This window comes from Cydia splendana, chromosome 19 (genome assembly GCF_910591565.1).
Source record: "Cydia splendana chromosome 19, ilCydSple1.2, whole genome shotgun sequence".
NCBI lineage: Eukaryota > Metazoa > Arthropoda > Insecta > Lepidoptera > Tortricidae > Cydia > Cydia splendana.
This window is the reverse complement of record NC_085978.1, coordinates 4,652,728-4,676,006: the sequence shown is the minus strand read 5'-3', so window position 1 is coordinate 4,676,006 and position 23,279 is coordinate 4,652,728. Positions and strand designations below refer to the sequence as shown.

Sequence of the window (23,279 nt, the reverse complement as noted above, 5' to 3'; positions counted from 1 at the left end):
GTCTCAAGTTGCAGCTTGTCTCAAGTACAAAGGATAATAAGCCAAATTAAATACAGTATATATTTATAAACTTATTTTAGTGTACAAACATAACCTTCTTTTACTTGCGAAAATGGGTAAATTAGATGAAAGTGACAACCCTAATCCGTTTTTGGTGGTGGGCAATATTGGTATGGATGCCAAATTACCGGATTACTTTGCCCACCGCTAAAACTTTTGTGTATTTAGGCCTTTTTAGTTTAAATCTCAATAGACATAATCTATGCTTCATGTGTTATAACTGAAACCCGGAAATATTTGTCAAAGGGTTCTCAATTTTTTCTACTTGCATTCATTATTTATCAATTTTTTGCCCGCCGAAATATACCCTAATACAACACGCTCAAAATTCCCAAGTCAAGTTATGCACAAGTTTGGCATATACTTTGTCAGAAATATAACCTATTTTCTACTAAAAACAGCAGGGTGGCCATAACTATTATCAATTTTTCTACATTAACGAATTTGTTTAAAATTGTCGTTTTGGGCAAAGTTTCCCTGTAGGCAAAGTTGGCGCTAATGACGTAACATATTATTGCAGGTGACTGTACATAAATGTTTCGGTGATTTTGAGATTATTTTCCAGGTTAGTTTACTAACAATCAAGTTATGCAGATACCGATTATTTTTGAAGGTAAAACTATACCGGTTGAAATATAAAGATATTAAAATTACAGCAGGGACAACCATTTTTTATAGGTACCTAAACCATCATTGGCCGAGCGTTAGCAAAGGTCTCCGTTTCAGCTTGGGCAAAAATGCTTTTGTATGTTCTCCTTTGCAGATCACATTTCTCAACTGATTCTCGTGAAAATTTGTAAGCTGGTTCGATAGAACTATTCTGTTTTGCTTTATCCGCCAAAATGGAATTGCCACCCCGCCGAAACTTTATTTAATTAAATTCCTATTGAATGGATTTTGCACCTTATGAAAAACCGTATAGAGTAGTAAATAACATTTTACATCTGACTTAATGACATCTTGTTTTATTCGCTTTAATTGTACAAAACGCGTATCTCGACAAAGCAATATTAGGTATAATAGTACAGTACAGTATTATAGTACAGTCAACAATCAAATGAATTAAATAGGTACGTCACGTGTGACATGAACAGACAAGGAAAGCAAGATTAAATGCATTGTTTCTCTTTCTTTCATCTTTAAATGGAACGCTTTTACCCTCAAAGGAGGCTAGTGGTCAATACTAAACTAAAAGTCCAATCATAAAAAAACATGATGGGTCACTGACCTGTCCCAGTAAAGTGAGGTAGTGTGCGTGAAGTACGCTTGTGTGTGAAATGGGGTAAATTGACAGAATCTGATATTTTACCCACCGCTACCGTCGCCTTAAGAGGAAAGCAAGATTAAATGCATTGTTTCTCTTTCTTTCATCTTTAAATGGAACGCTTTTACCCTCAAAGGAGGCTAGTGGTCAATACTAAACTAAAAGTCCAATCTTAAAAAAACATGATGTGTCACTGACCTGTCCCAGTAAAGTGAGGTAGTGTGCGTGAAGTACGCTTGTGTGTGAAATGGGGCAAATTGACAGAATCTGATATTTTACCCACCGGTAGCGGTGGGTAGTCGCCTTAAGAAAAAAATGTAAAAAGGGGGTCAAAGGAAGTGCGAAGTCAGGGTTAAACGAAAGCAATTATTTCCATTGCACAATTACAATAATTTGGAATCTATTGTTTGGAATACTTTAACCCCATTAACCATACAGCGACGGCATAGAGCCAAAGTTGTCAATCGGTTCGAACTTAACGGACATTCGTAAGCACGCAATGTCCTGTCCGTCCTTCACTATGTAGCCTTGCCCATGGTATTCGCCGTATACTCCTTTCTTCGACAGCTCTTCTACGTCCACGAGGTAGTTGTCTAGCTGGTACTCTCCCTGTGAATGTAGGTTTAAATTTAAATATAATAAAGGCTCCGCCACATTGGCTCGGTAGCGGAACCTACGCGGATTGCGCGTGGTACCGCGCAACTGGGAATGCACAGAAAGCGACCGCCACACTCACGGCGGCGCGAAGCCGCGAACGCGAGTGTGGAGCGGGCTGAACGTTATGAGCTACGCCACATTGCCGAAGCGCGGCACCGCGTTCAATCCGCCCTCGATACGCCGACCGAATGCGGAACCGACGTGGAGCGGTCGCGAGGCGGAAGCGGCGCGGTTGCGGTCACTCACTCGTCACCAAGGCCTGTTCATTTCCTAAAGCCCCCTCCTGACTATGCGCGTGAATCGCGAGCGAAGCCGCGAACGCGAGTGTGGCGTCGATTTCGCAGATTGTTCACGCCTTCGCGCCTTGTTCTCCGTTTTTTGTCGGTATTTCGGCCCGCGTCAAAGGAGATGCGAAGCGCGAACTTGCAAGACTCCACATTACACACAATTTTGGCTCTTCTGTGGCAAGATAAATATTAATTATGTATATTATGATTATATTATATTAAGCAGCTATATTTTACGGTTTCACAAGAAAACAAAATGAAAAAACAGCTAAATCACGTACGATGCCATAGATAACTAACAGTTAAACTCCGATCAGTCAGTTAGCTGATGCTTTTCCGCCATCTTGCCGCAAACCAAACTGCGAAATCGCCGTGAAGTGTGCGAGTGTGGAGTCATACGTCAACTTCGCGATATGTTCGCTTCGCGACGTCGCGCCGCGATTCACGCACATAGTCTGGAGGGGGCTTAAGAAAGTTATGTCCTATTATAATTGCGCATGTGTGCGCCTGAAGCTTCTATGTGTGCTTTGGCGTCCTAGAAAAAGTTACCAGTAATAAAAATAAAAACATTTTTCTACAGCAACATTGCTCCCAACTGTGATTTAAATTTTCACGAATTTTATAGATTAGGTATTAATCATATAGCGGGACTTAATTACACGCGATTAAGTTTTATAATGAATATTTGCTTCTAACTGTCTTTATCAATGTTCATAAAATATATGGAGGGTAGAAGTACGTACGTCTACCCACCATAATAAAAAAATATATTTGTCAATGACTCTGTCCAACTGCTGTGGTTAAAGTTCATAACGAAAATTTTAGTCATTAAATTTTTAAATAATAAATACAACGTAGCGGTACTACATCTCTGTAGGCATGCCCGTTGGTCCGATGACATAAAGGAGACTGCGGGACCAGTCTGGATAAGAGAGACTAACAACCGCTCAAAATGGAGAGAGATTGGAGAGGCGTATGCCCAACGGTGGGCGAACACACGCTGAAGAAGAAGAAGAAGAAGAAGCGGTACTACCACTTAAGACTCTGTAAGTCTGTACCTACATGGATTACAGCAATGCACATAGAAAATGTGCTAAATGCGGGGCAACGGCTGTTGAAGATACATATTTGAGTGAAATTCACAGCTTTAGTGGGTTCAGAAGGAACCGAGTCATAACGCATCTGGAAAGCGTATTAATTAACCGTGAAGAAATGTATGAATACAAGTTGGAAATCTGTGTAAAATGCCGTGTGTAAAGTTTAGTGTATCTGTGTGTGTAAATTGTAATAGGCCTACCTATTATTATATGCCTAAAGTTATTTGTCTCTGTTGGGAACTCGGTACTCGAAGTTGTTGACTCGTACATCTACCTAGTGTGACACGGCACTTTAATTGTATGGTTAGTTCAGTTTAACGTTTTTAGGATTGTCTCGAATATAGTGTAGTTTTGTTCTATGGCAAGGAGGTCTTTGATGTAGCAACAATATACATGACAGGCTTTCAGCCAATAGGAAACAAATTGAAGCTGATGGTGTTGCTACTTCAAATTAAATCCTAAATTTATGGAATAATATTAATAAATATTTAAATCAAAAACTTAATTTATAAATACAAAATAGGTTGAAATATATTCAAATAATTGAATATGATTTATTTCTTTGGGTTATACTTGCATATAAAATTATTCCATGAATTTCATTAGTTACTGTTATTTTGATTGTGTCATCCCAGGGACAGAATGGTTTGAGATCATTTCCTGGCTGGTTTTCGCCCTGGATGGGCATCTTTTATACATAGAACAGTGAAGCGAAGTACATCATGCTCTGGTAGCATCGATCAGAGGCTTGGTTATGCAGTAGCCGCTGCATCCATGAGCTAGGGAGCTCATGCTGTTGTTATTTTGCCACAAACAGTAAGTAGAATATGATAATATATAGATGTCCTCAGGTGCAACTCCTTGTTGAATCCTTGTTTGACCATTTCGCTTTGTTTCCAGTCTGCTGGTAAAACAATGTTGGTGGGACGTAATATCAGAGCTGTGAGATGAGTCCACTCTAGGAATTTCCAGCTGGTGAGAAACTTAGATCATATAATGTCTCTTAGGTTAGCAGAGCACATGCTTCTAGTTATTAATCTTGAATTGTTTCTTTCAGCTGATTGGGGTTTTCGGTTTTATGTTACTACGTATGTGAAATCAGTTCGCATATCAGAGTATGGAAGTCTGTCCATATTCCTAAAACTTCAAGTGTGACTGGTGAGCAGTTCGCCATAAGAATTTCGCTCTTCTGCTGGATGGAGGTGACGTCACCTTCAAACTGAGACCTTAGTCCTTCGGCGTTGCTCTGCGGTGTCGGGTCAGAGTCCCGCTGCTGCAAATCGGCTCCGGCACAGCGGAGGATGACACGTCGGGCTTGAACTGGTGGAACAGTGTTATGAGGTTGGTGTACGCTTTCCTTCCATCCTAGAAGCATTTTCCAAATTTAAAGTTAAAGAATTTAGTAGAATCATATGTGATGGCAAATGATAATCTAGGGACTAACAAATTTAGATAGGTCTGCTTGTAAATCATTTTAGAACCATTTCTGGCACGACCCAGCTCTATCGCCTGACATTATAATATAAGGTGCTTACGCTAGCTTAATGATTTACATGTAGAATAACTGCCTGTGTTCGAATTAGTAATAAATGATGTGTCACAAAAACTAACTTTCATTTCATGTCCTTTATTGCCCTGAATAGCTGATGGAAATAAGTTTAGCACCTGCTTGAGCTTTTGGTAAGATTTAGTTTTTATTTAATTTAGTAACTTTAATTGTCCGTGAGTGTCCTCAGGGAAAGCCCACAGCCGGGCAAGGAATATTTACGTGACACTAGGACAAGTAGTTCAATTAGGTAGGTTCAACTTCGAGAAAGAGGTCAACCGCCGAATCCAACTCGGTTGGGCAGCGTTCGGGAAACTACGCAACGTCTTTTCGTCCGACATACCTCAGTGCCTCAAGACGAAAGTCTTTAATCAATGTGTGTTACCAGTGATGACTTACGGCTCCGAAACGTGGTCTTTCACTATCGGCCTCATCTCAAAACTCAAAGTCGCTCAACGAGCTATGGAGAGGGCTATGCTCGGAGTTTCTCTACGTGATCGAATCAGAAATGAGGAGATCCGTAGACGAACTAAAGTCACCGACATAGCCCACCGGATTAGCAAGCTAAAGTGGCAATGGGCAGGCCACATTGCACGCAGAGAAGATGGCCGATGGGGTCGAAAAGTGCTCGAGAGGATACCACGGACTAGCAAGCGCAGCGTAGGACGTCCACCCACAAGATGGACAGACGATCTTGTTAAGGTCGCCGGAAGACGCTGGATGCGGGTCGCTTCCAACCGGCACGTATGGAGGTCCAAGGGGGAGGCCTATGTTCAGCAGGGGACGTCATATGGCTGAGATGATGATGATGAAAGTTATTTGTATTATACTGAAAACTTTGTGAATGCGCTTTATTAATGTCTATTTTTTATTAAGTTGTCAGGGTTTAATTTTCAGTGTAGGTATATTTCTATATGTAAAAATTTTTTTCATAAATAATACAATGTTATTTTTAAACATAAATACTTATGCCTTTTATTTAAATCAATTGATAATACCACAAACAAGGGGTAATATTTGCATCTTTCATATATTTCGTGATATGAAGATAACAAATATGATTATCAACAGAATTACTACCTACCAATACCCGCCAGGCTAAACCGGTTGTCAACTTTAGTTCCATTGGTACACAACGAGGGCGCCACTAGTATTATACTGTAGTACTGTAGCCGTAGGTAACTTGCAACGCGGGTCCGCGATCAAAACGCTTTCAATCCGCCGACCGCGCTCAATAATGACACATCACCGCCTTGCTACCGCGCCGCTCCGCGACCGCTCCGCTCCGGAACGCTTCCGCGTCAATGTGGCGGAGCCTTAATACAGGGTAACCACCAGCCATACTCTGCGTAGTGACATACGTCATACTGAACAACTTTTATTATGGAATCCATTCTCGCAAAGAAATAGAAAGCGAGAAAGAATTGCGTTTGAGTATTCTGTAACAACTGGAAATAATTAGGTACAACAATATGATTCTTAACGAACAGTTGAATGTTGCGTCATCGCCGTTGCGTCATCGACTCATCGTGTAATTAATATTAGTGTCCGACCGAAACATGTTTTTTTGCCGAAACCGAAACCGAAACCGAATGTTCGGCTTTGGCTCTAGTTTCGGCCGAAACCGAAACCGAAACCGAACCTTTTGTAGACTTGATAAAATCGTTGAAAAAATGTCATAAAACCGCTTTTACACAAATATTATGGGGCTGTCAACACCCAATGTCCTTGAAATTGATGTTACTTAAGCAGTTTTTTAAGAAAATTACTAGAGTTAGACCAAGATAATTCTGCAACGATTTTGATAACACACGCAGTGCGAGTGTTATTTTAAACGTCAAAATTTCTATGAAATTATGACGTATAAATAACATTTGCACTAGTAGCACTGCGTATGCTATCAAAATCATTGCAGAATTTTCTTGGTCTAACTCTATTCATTCACCAGTCAAGCTAACATGTAGATCAGATACAGGGTCAACCAAAAACGCGAGCGCAGCGAGCGCGAAATTTTTTGTTAACAATATCGCAAGGGAAGTAACGGGAGTGGAAAACCGAGAAAAAGGTGGATGGACTGTGTGAGAGATGATATGAAACGAACGCAAGTGAATGATGAGATGACGGGCGAGAGAGAGGTATGGAAGAAAAAGACATGCTGCGCCGACCCCAAAGAAATGGGATAAGGGCAAGTGAATGATGATAATCGCAAGGCCGGGTACCGATTTTCACCTTGGCCTAAAAGTCCGAAGTGCCCCAGTGAGGCGAACTTTCATGCGAAGTAAAAGCCGTGCTTCAGGCTTCAGGATAAGTAGTTGAGCACAGACTCCAACCAATGTCCATTGTATTAAAAAGCGAGACGCGCAGGCCGAGCATGGCGCAGCGAGGCGAACGGCTAAGTTGAAGTAGAGGACATGTGGAACACAAACCAAATGGTAAATTGAGGTAAAAAGTGAAGCTAAGGTCGAGCATTCGTATGAAAAACTGTACTGGGGACACTTTTAAGGGTTTTATCTTCGTTTTAATCAATAGTCAGAAAATCAACTTTGCAGCACTACTTGAGTGTAGCCTTTAGCCTCGCTTAAAATTTGCCATTAGAGGTAGATAGGAAAGTGACTGAATAAGAGCGAAAAAGACATCGTTCGACTGGGGCCGAGCTGATACTCGGCCAACGGCTACGTGCGATAGTGCTATCTCATTCACTCCGATATAATGTGTGCGATAGACAGTGTGCGCGTTAAGGTATTGACAGCCTCATAAGACTGCGTCGACCGTCCAGTGGCGCCCTCATTGGTGGAATTGTGTTTTATAATATACCTATACATGAATCAGTAAATGTAGGTTATTACTATTGTGTTTACTGTTATCCTACTTATTCCCCACCTTTTGGTCTTTGTCCGAAGTGCCATTTCGTAAGTTTCGGCCCGGCCGAAAGGTTCGGCCGTTTTTTGGCCGAAACCGAAACTACAGCCGAAACATGATTTTTTGGCCGAAACTGGCCGAAACCGAAACCGAAACCGAACCTTCGGTCGGACACTAATTAATATTAATCGGGTTGTGACATTTTTTACATCTTATTAGAGCGTTTAAAGTTAAGTGTTCCCTTTTCCCCTACTTTTCCATAAATAAGTACTTACTTTAGGTATTGGGAAGGCTGGTGGGTCTATTCCAAGGGCCACCAACACTTTTTTAGTGTTTTCCCAGGCGTGCTCTCTTACTATGCAGGGTAAACACTCGCGACTCTCTTTTATAAAGGGTTTACATCCACCTTCCACCACCTTGCATACGTCTACGCGAACCTAGAAACAGAATAAACTGTACAATCGGACCAAATTGATTGATTGATTGATTGAAAGATTGATTGATTGTTTGATTGATTGACTGATTGATTGATTGCAAAGTTAGCTTAGACAGAGTATTACTTTTTAAAATAATAGCAGTATTTTTGAAATTATGTCAGGTGGATCCGTTTTCTTTGTTTGTACGGTTTGAGGAGTGTCTTTTCAAAAGGTGTCCTTTCTCTATAGAATTATAAGCCCTTTTGAAAAGACTCCTCGTTTGTACCTACGACTTTAGGTTTGCTTCGTCTAAGAGCGTTTTCATTTTGTCGATTCATATTTCGATTGTACGATCCTTCATCCGCGTAGTTGGGCCGCGGGCGCACCGGCTTTTAGCGGTCACGCACTACAACAAACATTACGCCTACACAAGTATACACAATATTCAACTCAAAACAAAAAAAATATCGGTCCAACACTTCCCACAGGTGACGGGGGATCCGACATGCCTTAAATTATCGGAACTGCCAATTCGATATCGGATGTCGGTTGAGCCCGGTTTTCGCACTTCATTTTGAAGGCACTCGATCTTAGTCGAGGAAGAAATTTGTTTTCTTTAGCCCTATAGGGCAGTACACCCGCACCTAGCGCCTAGAATTAGCAAGGTTCCACCGCATATACCTACGGCTATTTTCATTTCATCTTGTACTTTAAAGCGAGACTTGTTATGTTTGTCGAACTGTCACTTTCCTGATAAAATTTATGATATTTTTGACCGTCAGTTATGTTAGTTACGATTGCTAACCGGCCTCCAATGGTACACAGTTAAGTGAAAACAGCCATACTGACACCAGTCATCAAGTTTGGCTATAGACCGACGGCTTAAATGAGTCCTCGCCTGCGCGGTACGGGGGCGACGGGGTAGGACGACGAGCGTGCGGCGGGGAAGGTGCGAGCGCCGTACGCTCTCTCGAGGACTCATTTAAAAGCGGTCGGTCTATAGCACGGACAGTCGGACACGTCCCCGTCGAGGGTGTCCTGTGTGCGATTGCTCTTGTGTATGCGCGGGCGGACCCGCCACGGCATCTCCAGAGGGCGTACCGCGAACCACATCGACGTGTTGCCTCTCTGTCGCACTTGTAAATTCGTAGGTAGGTACGTAAGTGTGACAGGGAGGCAACACGACGAACGTGGTTCGCGGTAGGCCCTCAGGTCTCACATACTCACACTAAATGAGTCGTCTATATCGGCTAGCGCGGTCACTTCCCCGTCAAAAGCGTCGTGTGTGCGGCACGGCATCTCCGCGTCTCACATACTCACACTAAAAGAGTCGTCTATATCGGCTAGCGCGGTCACTTCCCCGTCAAAAGCGTCGTGTGTGCGGCACGGCATCTCCGCGTCTCACATACTCACACTAAAACAGTCGTCTATATCGGCTAGCGCGGTCACTTCCCCGTCAAAAGCGTCGTGTGTGCGGCATGGCATCTCCGCGTCTCACATACTCACACTAAAAGAGTCGTCTATATCGGCTAGCGCGGTCACTTCCCCGTCAAAAGCGTCGTGTGTGCGGCATGGCATCTCCGCGTCTCACATACTCACACTAAAAGAGTCGTCTATATCGGCTAGCGCGGTCACTTCCCCGTCAAAAGCGTCGTGTGTGCGGCATGGCATCTCCGCGTCTCACATACTCACACTAAAAGAGTCGTCTATATCGGCTAGCGCGGTCACTTCCCCGTCAAAAGCGTCGTGTGTGCGGTTCAGCTTGTGTCTGCGCACGCGCACCCGCCACGGCATCTCCGCGTCGTTCTCGCAGGGCTGCGTGGACAACACCGACCACGTGCCGGCCCCCTGCCAACATATAGCAACAACTAAGTAAAAATAAAAAGTTTATTCAGTAACATAAAGTAATATTTAGACCTTCCTACATAGACCATAGATATAGACCTTCCTCTCGAAAGAAATTGCCCCTGAACAGGCAGGTTTTGTAAAGGGAAAAGGCACCCGAGAGCAAATTTTTACTGTACGCCAGATCATCGATAAAGCGCGAGAGTTCAACAAGCCTACGTACATTGCTTTGTTGATTTCTCGAAAGCGTTCGACTCGGTGAAGTGGCTAGTCTTATGGAAATCTTTGCTGGATATGGGCACACCAAAACACCTTGTACACTTACTCAGGCATCTATACGAGAGCGGAACAGCATCAGTTAGAACGGATGAAACGCTGTCGAGTGATTTCCACCCTGATGCAGGAGTACGCCAAGGATGTATAATTTCGCCTCTATTATTCAACATTTATACAGAGATGATAATGAGAATTACCTTGGAAGATTGGCCAGACGGGGTCGTAATTGACGGTAGAAGGATCTCCAACTTACGTTATGCGGATGACACGACTTTATTCGCAACTAGTGCTCATCATATGGAAGATCTGCTGCATAAGATGGAAGCTACAAGCCGTGAATTTGGATTGAAAATAAATCGCACAAAAACCAAAATGATGATTGTCGACCGCGTCAATAACAACTTACCAGTAGTAGAAGAGCCGGCTGCAAAATTTCTAACCGACTGGATACCACGATGAAATGCACAATGGTTTCCCATAAAAGTGATGCTCAGTCCGAATTCGATAGTCTGCCACGGCGGAACTTGCCGAAAGTACGAAAAAGAAGGCCACTTCCGGTGCGAAAAAAGGGGGCTGATTTAACCCATCTGATACCGAAATAATAGTTATGGCAGCACTAAGAAATTTACATGTAGACACAGAAAAGCGAAGTCTGCCAGTATTTTTTTTGCCGGAAGTGCTTGGCAGACGTTCTCAAAGGTGACCATCGGGACCCCTAAATTAACCCATCTGATACCACCATGAAACCAATTCCAGTCGGTAGGTATGAACTCTCATTTCAGGAATATATAAGTCTACCAAGGCTTTTCCTGCCGAAACACCTTGGCAGACGAGATTATGTTAGCAAGGTATCAGATGGGTTAGTGTAACAATTTAAGAAACAGCTAAAAAAATTACTTATTGACAAATGTTTTTATTCAATCTCAGATTTCTTAACATGCGAAACATTATCTTAGGTAATTCAAAATGAATACCTTGACATGTATAATTTAATTTTAATATTTTTAATGTATTGTTATTATTTAAGATTGGCAATATTATTAATTAATTAATTTTTAATTGTAATTTCTAATGTTGTTATTTTTACTATTTGTTTGTATTTGTTAGCTAAGTTATTTTATTATATAAATTATCCTAAGGACATGTTTTTGTACGCCAATAGGCAAAACATAGTGATACCAAAATAATTTTTGACACTGTAACAGTTTTACCTATGTTTTACAAATAAACACTTTGACTTTGACTTTGATTTATACTGTAAGTGACATTATAATAAATAAAATAAAATAAAAATTTGTACAGTCAGCAGCAGAAGTTGCTAAGCAGGCGAGGTGTTCAAAATTACCTTGATGCGCTCTTATTCTCTTAACAATAAAGTCCCGTCAAGATCATTTTAAACACCTCGCCCGCTTAGCAACTATTGCTGCTGACTGTACATTTTCGGGTAGTTATAACATTTTTTGATTAACCAACCAAATACAAAACCGAACTGAACTCACTGAACGACCTGACTTTTCTCTCTGGATAGGTACACAATTTGTTTGTAAGATTTCAAACATTTGTTACAAAAGACAATCACTTACCAACATATTCTGGCCCGCAGAATCTAGAAATAGGAAACCACATGATATTATGAGACTCGTTACGAAATAAAACATTTTGTAAACTGAAGTTGATACATGACGGGTACTTATTTATAACATTGCAGTCATATTGCAGTAATTGTTGTCGTGCCGTGTTGTATGGGTGTTAGTTTTATCTATATTTAGATATCTATCTTGTAAACCATGTCATATTGTTCTCGTACAGGACATGTATACCGATGTTAATACCTCAGTCCGCAGCCCCGCAGGAACCAGCAAACCGGTCCCCGTAAAAGTAGGCGTCCAGCAAGGCTCAGCTCTCAGCCCTCTTATTTTTATCACCGTAATGGATTACCTAACAAAGTATATCCAGGACGCGGTTCCTTGGTGTCTCCTGTATGCCGATGATATCGTTTTAGTAGCTGAATCACCGGAAAACTTACAAGAGACCTTAAATAAATGGTGCCACGCATTGGAGAGCAATGGCCTAAAGATTAGTAGGGCGAAGTCGGAGTTCATGAAATTTATGTTCGGACGAACCTGTGTTTCCTCACTCCATATCGGGGATAGTCCTGTGGCTGAAGTGACAAAATTTAAATATCTTGGTTCCATTCTGCACGAAACTGCCAAATGCGACGCCGATGTGCTGCACAGAGTAAATGCCGGTTGGATGAAATGGCGATCGTTGTCAGGTGTCCTCTGCGACCGTAGAATGCCCATTAGAACCAAGGGAAAAGTGTACAAAACCTGTGTCAGACCTGTATTACTCTATGGCGCAGAGTGTTGGACAACGACTTGTGCGCACGAGGCCAATATCCATGCCACTGAGATGAAAATGCTCAGATGGGCAGGCGGAGTCACCAGGCTAGATAGGATTAGGAATGAACATGTTAGAGGCAGTTTTAAAGTCACTCCAATACCAGACAAACTCCACGAAAGCCAACTCCGATGGTATGGACATGTAATGCGTCGAGAAAAAGATCACCCGGTAAAAATTGCACTTGAAATTGACATAGGCAAACAACCACCGGGCCGCCCAAAAGCCACCTGGTGGAGAAACCTGGAGAAACAGTCGCTAAAAATACCAGCAACCTACTATGACAGAGCCAAATGGCGGAAGCATATTCAGAGGGCCGACCCCAAATGAAATGGGAAGTGGCACGGAGAAAGGAGGAGATTGTTCTGGTCACATTGTCCAGTGAGTATTAAAACTAGCGTATCTATGTAAAAGTGTCTATGTACCATTCTCTGATTGCAGTGATAGCTTAACAATCTCTATATACCTACATAGAACTAGAACAATTAAACTGTTGTATATAACTTTCAATGTAAACTGTCTATACTCTGTATCTTTAGGTAATTTAATAAAAGTAAACAAACAATTTGTACATTTTCGGGTAGTTATAACATTTATTGGTTAACCAACCAAATACAAAACCGCCTGGATCAGTCACTGAACGATGGTATCTTGTCACAGTAACTATCAATATGAAAGTCACTAGGGACCTCATACTATGGTCACTGTGACAAGGTACAAAAAGGTAATTACTGAAATTAAATTCCTTGACCGTATACAGTCGCCATCAGATATATTTTAGCGTCCAAGGTGCTCAAATATATCTAAAAACTAGCACCGTCATTATAGCCAACTTTGCCCGCATTAAAAAAAAAAACACGAATTTCTCAAAAAATATGATGTAATATGACTTTTTTTGCTCGTCCACCACGTCCATAGTGATCAAACGCATCTGTTTCATTGAAGATTTTTTTTTAAATCGTGTTTTTACCCACTTTTTTGGCGTTTTAGAGGGCGGGCAAAGATATCCGGGGTTTGCGCCAACATTGCCCACGTCAATTTGGTGTTCAAATACAGCTCGTATGATGATGATGTCTAAGGATCACTTAAAGGTTTTGGGCAATCCTACCATTCACTGTTAATAACTTAGCGATAAGTGTAAAAACTTTTAAATATTTGGCGGGCAATGTTGCCTACCCGTTTTTAGCCATTTCCATACAAGACTCACCTAAGCATTTGACAAAGGCTAGGGTTATCACTTTAGAGAAAATCTGTTACAATCGTTTAATGGCCAAAAATATTAGTTTAGCTGTATTTTTCAAGCGTTAAAGGGATTAAACATCTAAATAAAGGATAATAAGACCAATTAAAAACAGTATAGATTTATAAACTTGCTTTAGTGTACAAACATAACCTTCTTTTACTTGCGAAGTTGGGTAAATTAGTCAAAAGTGACAACCCTAAGCCGTTTTTGGTGGTGGGCAATGTTGGCATCCATAGGTCTGTAAATTACCGGATTACCTTGCCCACCGCCAAAACTTTTGTGTCTTTAGGCCTTTTTAGATTAAACCTCAATAGACATAAATCTATGCTTCATGTATTATAACCGAAACCCGAAAATATTTCTCAAAGGGTTCTTAATTGTTAGGGTTCCGTACCCAAAGGGTAAAACGGGACCCTATTACTCAGACTCCGCTGTCCGTCCGTCCGTCCGTCCATCCGTCTGTCTGTCACCAGGCTGTATCTCACGAACCGTGATAGCTAGACAGTTAAAATTTTCACAGATGATGTATTTCTGTTGCCGCTATAACAACAAATACTAAAAACAGAATAAAATAAAGATTGAAGTGGGGCTCCCATACAACAAACGTGATTTTTGACCGAAGTTAAGCAACGTCGGGCGGGGTCAGTACTTGGATGGGTGACCGTTTTTTTTTTTGCCGTTTTTTGCATTATGGTTGTTCGCGTCCGTACTTCTATAGAATAGGTTTCATACAAAAAGGTTTACCAAATCTCACGCTAGATGTCGCTGACCCTAACACACAACTAGCTAACGACATTCTTATCGAGTTTATATATAAGATGTGAACATTATTTTTAATATATTGGCTTTATTTGTGACTGGTTGTTTATTTCCTTCATTGATAAAGAACGCCCTTTTTGGTAAAGTTAGGAGTACATACATTGGTCCTTAGCGAACCGGGATGTACTGTGGGCTTTAGTAGTGCTTCCTGCACCAAGTGGCAACGGATTGTTGTCGAGGGTGCAGTCTAGAGCTGGGTCGTTTCGAGTTTTCCGTGAAACGAAACGTAACAGTTTTTTTTAACCACGTAACTGTTTACAAAAACAGTTTCTAAAATAACTGGATTCCCTGTGTGTGTCGAACGAAACGAAACGAAATCGCATATTGAAGTAATAAAACGTAAAATACGCAATTCACATTTCAAAAAAACCTAATTTGCATCGTCTCACTAACGTCTAATATAACTTGACCCCTAACTTCAGTACTTTATAAAGATAAATCGATAGGTCACACATAAAATGGCCTCTCAATTCATGATGCTAACGAGTGTTCGTTAAGCGTGAATAATTTTTAATGTTGTTCAATTGACGCTACTTTCGCTACTTGCTTTAAATTTACGCATTAAAAGATTCCTTAATTTAAACCCTAATGCTTAGAAAATAAAGCACTTATTTGTCTAACGAACATTAAAGTTTTTGAATATAATGGCCTGGTAAAAAGCGTGCTTAGCGTCTACCTGAACAAAGCTCAATCCGTTTCGTTTCGTTTTTATCTCTATCTCGCTCTTTCGTTAGCCAATAACCTATATCTGTCCCTGCTCATCGGAAAACGAATAAAACAGTTTTAGAGCTGCGTTTTGCTTTGCGATAGTTGCGTCCGTTATGCGCGACTATGTTATCGTATGTCGCCGCCTCTTTGTCATCGTTTTTATAAAAACAGTTTGTCGTTCCTGCCACAAACTGTTATTTCGTTACAGCACAAGAAAGTGTTTCTAAAAACACTTACGGAAAAAAACGCTCAGCTCTAGTGCAGTCTCCGAGGGCGGCAGCGGATTGGAGCAGTCGACGGAGTCAGCAGCGCCGTGACCCTGAGTGACGTCACGGTGATCAACTTGGCGGGAAGATTCAACTGAGGTTCAAGTACTAGTGACGTAAATGTGTAAGAAGATTTTAAACTGTGAGTACATTTATGTTATATCTGTGCAAAGTGTCATTATTTGGAAAGTAGAACTGTCAAGTGTCAAATTTGGACTTAGTAAAAATCATAAGACTGAAGTAGAAATTTTCAAAGTGTTTAGGACTTAGAATAATTTAAGGAAAAGTGAACCTACGGGGAACCTATGCCCGATTTCATATCGAGGTACATCAGCCAAACACTTAGAAAATTTGAGAGCAAAAAACACTTGTGATTTTTTCAAGATTTGCTATACTGGGGACTTAGCAGATTTACGAGCAACTAAATTGGGACTTTGAAAATTCATGATTAGTTTTGTTGGGACTTGTAATTTTTCAAGATGAGTAATAAGTTGGAAGCCAGTATTAACTTACAACTGGATCAAAGTGTTCGCATTAATAAGGCATTCAATAACTACAAAAAGTCACCGAAGGAGCGGATTACCATCTCATACGTAGAAACTAGACTCGAAAACTTAGAGCAACTATGGGAACAGTTTTCACGTATGCATATGCAGATACTGATGTTGCCAGAGCAAGATGTGCTACAAGACACTGCATACATGAAGGACGATGTGTATGATGCGACCAACGAGTTATACATGGATTACAAATGCGGACTTAAGAACGCTATGAGCAAGTTAACGGCAACACCCAGCAATACTAGTCCCATGTTGTCAACTACTGCATCAACGTCAAAATCGAGTCATGTGAAGCTCCCTAAGATCACGATTCCTACTTTTTCGGGAAAGTATGAGGAGTGGATGGGATTCCGGGATTTGTTCATTTCACTCATCCACAAAAATCAGGACATCGATGACATCCAGAAACTTCACTACCTCAAGGCGCATTTGACAGGCGAAGCGGAGCAGCTTCTTAGACACATACCCATTACTAGTGAAAGTTATGACCAGTGTTGGACCCAGTTAGAGAGTCGCTATAATAACAAGCAATATTTAGCGAATTGCATTTTAAAGAGGTTTTTTGGACAAAAGACTCTTCTGACTGAGTCTGCCACTGACATTAAGCATATGTTAGATTGTACCATAGAAACGTTGAACGCATTGTCTAGTCTCAAAATTGATACAAGCACTTGGGATATTATTATCATTTACATTGTCAGTCATAAATTGGATCCAGAAAGTCGGAAAAACTGGGAATGTAAAGTAAGCGAATCTGTATCTCTGTCTGAACAGTTACCGACACTGGAACAATTTAAGGACTTTTTGCAAACGCGATACCATTCTTTGGAATTTTTGGAGCCAAAATCGGGATTTGCCCCAAAACCGGGATTTGCCCCAAAACCTAAATATGTGAATAACAATTACAAGGGTTTCAGTCAGGTCAAGGGCAATCAAGTGCAAAAGGTTAATAATTTGCTTGTCACTAACAATGTCTCATGTAATTATTGTAAAGGTGACCACCGTATAATACATTGCAAAGATTTCAATGCTTTAGATGTCGATGTTAAGCGTAATTTTGTTCAAACCAACGGGATGTGTTTCAACTGTTTGGGTAATAATCACTCTGCCAGATACTGCAAACTGACAACTAACTGTCAAATTTGTAACAGGCGACATCACTCGCTGTTACATCAAAAGGGAGATACGAAAGCTAATGAAGGTAAGGAGCCATCAGCTGGTCAAGCTGTGGCACAAGTTCATACACAACAAGTCACAAAGCCAATGGGAGAACCTACACCGGGAACCAGTGTTTCAAATCACTTCGTGAATGAAGTCTCACAGCAAGGGTTACTGGCTACCGCGGTGGTAAAAGCAAAAACATGGGAACAAGAAGAATATCATCTATTAAGAGCACTAATAGATCCGGGCTCAGAAGTCTCATTTATCACCTCAGCTGCAGTTCAGTTACTCGGGTTAAAACAAACTCCAGCTAAGGTTTCAGTGTCAGGATTAAGAGGAGAGCTGATTACAGAGCTGAAGTCTACAGTTCAAGTTACAATCGCATCACGCTCTAACACTAGCAACGCTATTGAGGTCACAGCATACGTAGTTGACAAAGTTACTTCGAACCAACCATCTGCGAAAGTGTCTATTACCTCATGGCCTGAGTTACAAAGTGTCGAGCTCGCAGATCCTGACTATCACACTCCAAATAAAATAGATATGTTGTTGGGAGCAAAGGTCTATGCTCGGATCATTCAACCAGGTTTATTCAAATCTCCCCAGGAGACTACGGTGGCACAAAAGACGTCTCTGGGATGGATTTTAAGTGGTGAAGCAGGTTTACAGGCCAACATCTCCTGCAAGCTGGTTAGCATGCACATTCAGGTGGAACAGTTGCTGAGGTCCTTTTGGGAACTTGAATCAGAACCTAGCAACAAAGAACGGATTTTAACACCTGAAGAACAAAGATGTGAGGAGATATATGAGGCAACTACTACACGGGATGAGAACGGCCGATACGTTGTTAGATTACCGTTCAGGGATGAGCAACCAGTCTGTGTAGATGGTGGGTCCAGAGAGATAGCGTTGCGAAGATTTCATTCTCTGGAAAGGAAGCTTCACACCGATGAGCGCCTGCAAACAGAATACACAAAAGTGTTCCATGAATATCGGGATTTAAATCACATGGAACCTTTATCAGAGCAAGAATCTAAGGAAAAGGGACTGTACTTACCTTTCCATGCTGTTGTGCGTGAGGAACGGGAAACTACTAAGGTTCGTATAGTTTTTGACGCTTCTTGCAAGGGCACGAATGGGGTGTCCTTAAACAGTGACCTTATGGTGGGTCCTACCTTGCAGTCAGAGTTGAGGCACATAATCATGCGTTGGCGAATGCATCCAGTTGTCTTCATTGCCGACATCGTCAAGATGTACCGGCAAATACTAGTCGATGAAAGAGACACAAAGTACCAACGCATCCTGTGGAGGGAGAATAATACCCAAAAAGTCAAAGAATACAAGTTAAACAGAGTTACTTTTGGGGTCTCATCAGCACCTTACCTTGCTGTCAAAAGTCTGATTCAAGTCGCCTTGGATGAAGGTGCAGATTTCCCTCTTGCAGCTAGTCGGGTACGTGAGGATTTCTATATGGACGACCTGATGTCAGGTTGTCAAAGCGAGCAAGAGGCAATAGAGATCTACCACCAGATGAAGACGCTATTAAACAAAGGAGGCTTTGAACTTCAAAAATGGTCAAGCAATAGTAAAGCTATGTTAAAAGAAATTCGAGAAAGCACAGCAGGGAAAGAAGAGCATAAGAAAATAGAGATGAATCAAGAAGCGGTAAATAAAATATTAGGACTTACCTGGGATCGAAATCGGGACGAATTTGCTTATACAGTTCAGCTACCTCCACCAACAGCACCTGTAACTAAAAGAAAGGTTACATCAGACATTGCGAAACTATATGATCCTCTTGGATGGATAGCTCCAAGCATAGTTAAAGCAAAAATGTTCATTCAAAAGCTTTGGTTGGCAGGCATCGAGTGGGATCAAGAGCTACCGTCTCCGTTGCTTGAAGAATGGTTGTGCTATAGGGAAGAATTGTCACAGCTCACCAGATTCAGACTTCCTCGCTGGACAAATCACCAATCTAATGTCAGGTTGGTTGAACTGCATGGTTTTAGTGACGCGTCAAATGCTGCATATGCCGCGGTGGTGTATTTACGCGTTATTGACGCAGAAGGGTCAATACACGTCAGTCTGGTGACATGCAAAACAAAGGTTTCGCCAATAAAGCAGGTTTCAACTCCTCGACTGGAATTATGTGGAGCGGTATTATTAGCCAAATTATTGGTTGAAGTTTCAAATGTGTTAGATTTGGAAAAATCTAATATTCATGCGTGGACAGACTCTGAAGTGGTATTGGCGTGGTTGAGCAGTCACCCAAGCAGATGGAAGACTTTTATAGGGAACAGATGTTCAGAGATCTTGACGACCACCAGTCGAAGTCAATGGTCACACGTAAAATCAGAACACAATCCGGCTGATTGTGCTTCAAGAGGGATCTCAGCATCTGAATTGAGTAACTTTGAACTCTGGTTATCTGGGCCTGCTTGGCTGAAACAAGAAGTGATTAACTACGGAGTATCAAAAACAATGAATACACAGCTAGAAGAAAGAAAAGTACATACTCACCTGGAAACTGTGGTATCTGAATCGGACGGTGAAGATCCTATGTGGTCGAAGTATTCTTCACTCAACAAGTTGTTGAGAGTTGTTGCGTACTGCCGAAGATTCCTGAAAAATAAAAGAAAAAATCATACCTACCTGCTGAAAAGTGAATTAGATGAAGCTTTAGCAATTATGGTAAAAAAGAGTCAGGAACAAGCTTATGCTGAAGAAATAGAAGAAATGAAAAAAGGTAAACTAAAGAAGAAAAGCCAACTTACCTCGTTTACTCCACAAGTCGATGCTTTTGGAATAATTCGCGTTGGTGGGCGGCTCCAGAGTGCAGACATAGCATATGATCAGAAACATCCAATGTTGTTGCCGAAATCAGCTTGGTTGACTCAGCTAATTCTTCAAGATGCGCATTTTAAAACGTTGCATGGAGGAGCACCGCTGATGGTCAACTACATTAGGTCCAAGTTTTGTATACCAGGCCTTAAGAACTTAGCTAAAAAACATGTCAGGAAATGTATTCCATGTGTTCGGAACGCAGCCAACATTCGGAACCAATTGATGGGGCAGCTACCCTCGCCTAGGGTTAATATGGCAAGGCCGTTTGTTCGTAGTGGAGTAGATTACGCCGGGCCCATCAATATACGTGTTTCAAAAGGTAGGGGAAACAAATCATATAAAGGGTATATTTGCCTATTTGTATGCATGGCTACCAAAGCCGTGCACATAGAGGCAGTTAGTGAACTGTCAACAGCTGGCTTCCTTGCTGCCTTCAAGAGGTTTGTAGCGAGGCGAGGTTACTGTAGCGACCTCTACAGTGATAACGGGTCTAATTTCGTGGGTGCAGCTAAGGAACTCCAGTATCTGTTTAATGCGGAAAAGTCAAGTTTAGTTCCTGAGCTAGCTGACTGGATGGCCTCTAACGGAACTCAATGGCATTTTATACCTCCTTACGCCCCCAACTTTGGAGGACTTTGGGAGGCAGGAATAAAATCCTGTAAATTCCATCTCAAACGCGTTATTGGGAATGCTACACTCACTTTTGAAGAGATAAGTACGATCCTATCGCAGATTGAGGCGTGCTTAAATTCGAGGCCACTGTGGCGCATTGATGACAACGGGGAATCGCTACCATTAACACCGGGTCATTTCCTGATAGGAGAACCTCTTGTAGTGGCACCAGATCAGCGTTATGATCTTGTGCCGGTCTCGTCATTACGTAGATGGCAGTTATGTCAACGTATGATGCAGGATTTCTGGCGGCGCTGGTCTCAAGAGTATTTAAACCAGTTCCTACAAAAACACAAGTGGACTCAGCAAACTCCAGAACCCAAGGTAGGCGATGTAGTTCTGGTAAAAGAGCCTGATTTGCCACCGGCTAGATGGCTTCTTGGCCAAGTGGTTGAAACGCATCCAGGTTTGGACAGGGTAACGCGGGTAGTTACTCTTAGATGTAAGAATAGTCTTATAAAAAGACCCACTTCAAGAATTTGTGTTTTGCCATTGGCTGATTAAATGTTTTTGTTAGATATTCATGTAAGTAGCTCATGTTAAAGTTGAGATTTCTGTTAAATATGATGTGTTAAGTTTATTCTGTTTTATGTACATAGTTCTAATTGGGTTAAGAACTGTAGTTCTTGGTGAGCGGCATGTTCGCGTCCGTACTTCTATAGAATAGGTTTCATACAAAAAGGTTTACCAAATCTCACGCTAGATGTCGCTGACCCTAACACACAACTAGCTAACGACATTCTTATCGAGTTTATATATAAGATGTGAACATTATTTTTAATATATTGGCTTTATTTGTGACTGGTTGTTTATTTCCTTCATTGATAAAGAACGCCCTTTTTGGTAAAGTTAGGAGTACATACAACGGTACGGAACCCTTCGTGCGCGAGTCCGACTCGCACTTGCCCGGTTTTTTTCTACTTGCATTCATTTTTCAACAATTTTTTGCCCGCCGAAATATACCCTATATTTGACAACTCGCTGAAAATTCCCAAGTCAAGTTGTGCACATGTTTAGTATATAGTTTTGTCACAAATATAATCTATTTTCTACTAAAAATAGCAGGGTGGCCATAAGTAGGTATTTTAAATTTTTCTACATTAACGAATTTGTTTAAAATTGTCGTTTTGGGCAAAGTTTCCCCTGGAGGTAAAGTTGGCTATAATGACGGTAACCTTAACACCTATATGTAGGTACATTATAGAGACAGAAGAGGCAGTCTCGCGCACCTGGCGGTTTGTCAAAAAGTCAAGTTAGCACCACAGTCGTAGTTCCATAAACATTTCATCAAAATTAAACACTAATCTCAAAGAAGAAAGATAAAACCATACTTAAAGTGAATAAATTAAAAGCTGTTAAAAGATACGTTCGTAATGGTATTCCACTTGTCCAGTTTCTTTGTCCTATGTGTATTTGCATCTCACATTTTGCTTAGTGAGAGAGTGAGACGCAGTGCACATTGGATCAAGAAATTCGTGGAATACCATCCTTAGCTTTTACCTCCCAGACAGCTTATTTTCAAAGGGTGTAAGTGAGTTAGTTTTTCTATCGATTATAGACCTTTTCTGTACGGTTATTCCCACATCTTACCGCGAATCGCCTGAGACTGTCCAATGTAATACGACCTGTGGTTACAACATCGGTGTAGCGTGAGCTAAAAATCTGTTATACTGGTCAGTTTGAAGCCAGAGTGGGGTGAATGTGACTAATATCAGTGCTGGCTGGCTGGGTAGCGGAGGGCGCATGCGCGAAGACTTTGACACCAGCGATGTCGTTTTAATAGCATACAGAACACAAGCGAATCCAGAAGCTGGGTATCCAATAGACACATAATGAATGTTGAGTTTGTATATAAAATGCGAAATGAGAAAACTAACGTAGCTCTAAGAAAGAAAAGCGGGGCGACAACGCGGACCCCTATTTAATTCTAGAGGGCCTTTTTTTTGTTGTCTATTTTTTTAAGTGGTGAGTCCTCGCTTCCAGTACGGGCGGCCCACAACTCTTATAGAGTTAAACCAAGAAAAGTCCGCAATGACTCCGACAGCTGGTACTCATCTGGCCCTCGCCTCTGTGCTTGCCTTGACTGGCCGGTCAGCATGAAGTCGCAAGAGCGGAAACTATGAGCCAGGTTAGAAACTACTGTAAACCAGCCCATTATCCAGTCCAAGCCCACGCCTGAGATCCTCACAGTGACAAAAAGCGAGCTAAGGATCTGAAGGCCGTGCTACGCTGGTTACCAGATCTGACGCACGCGCTCTCCACCAATCGGAACACAGCGCCCCCAGCATCTTTTGTCAGT

At 41.5% G+C, this 23,279-nt stretch overlaps 1 protein-coding gene across 2 annotated transcripts; it reads right to left on the bottom strand.

Moving 5' to 3' along the window:
• Positions 1-1,744: 1,744 nt before the first annotated feature.
• LOC134800258 (uncharacterized) lies at positions 1,745-12,022 on the bottom strand. Of its 2 annotated transcripts, none has more exons than XM_063772766.1 (4): positions 11,891-12,022; positions 9,879-10,034; positions 8,046-8,207; positions 1,745-1,933 (listed from the first exon to the last, which is right to left on the bottom strand). In XM_063772766.1, exons 1-4 carry the CDS (start codon positions 11,963-11,965, stop codon positions 1,751-1,753), a joined length of 576 nt encoding a protein of 191 aa, XP_063628836.1. In that variant the 5' UTR covers positions 11,966-12,022; the 3' UTR covers positions 1,745-1,750. The 2 variants fall into 2 exon arrangements, with proteins under 2 accessions (XP_063628836.1, XP_063628837.1); XM_063772767.1 differs by having other exon boundaries at positions 9,915-10,034.
• Positions 12,023-23,279: the final 11,257 nt, after the last annotated feature.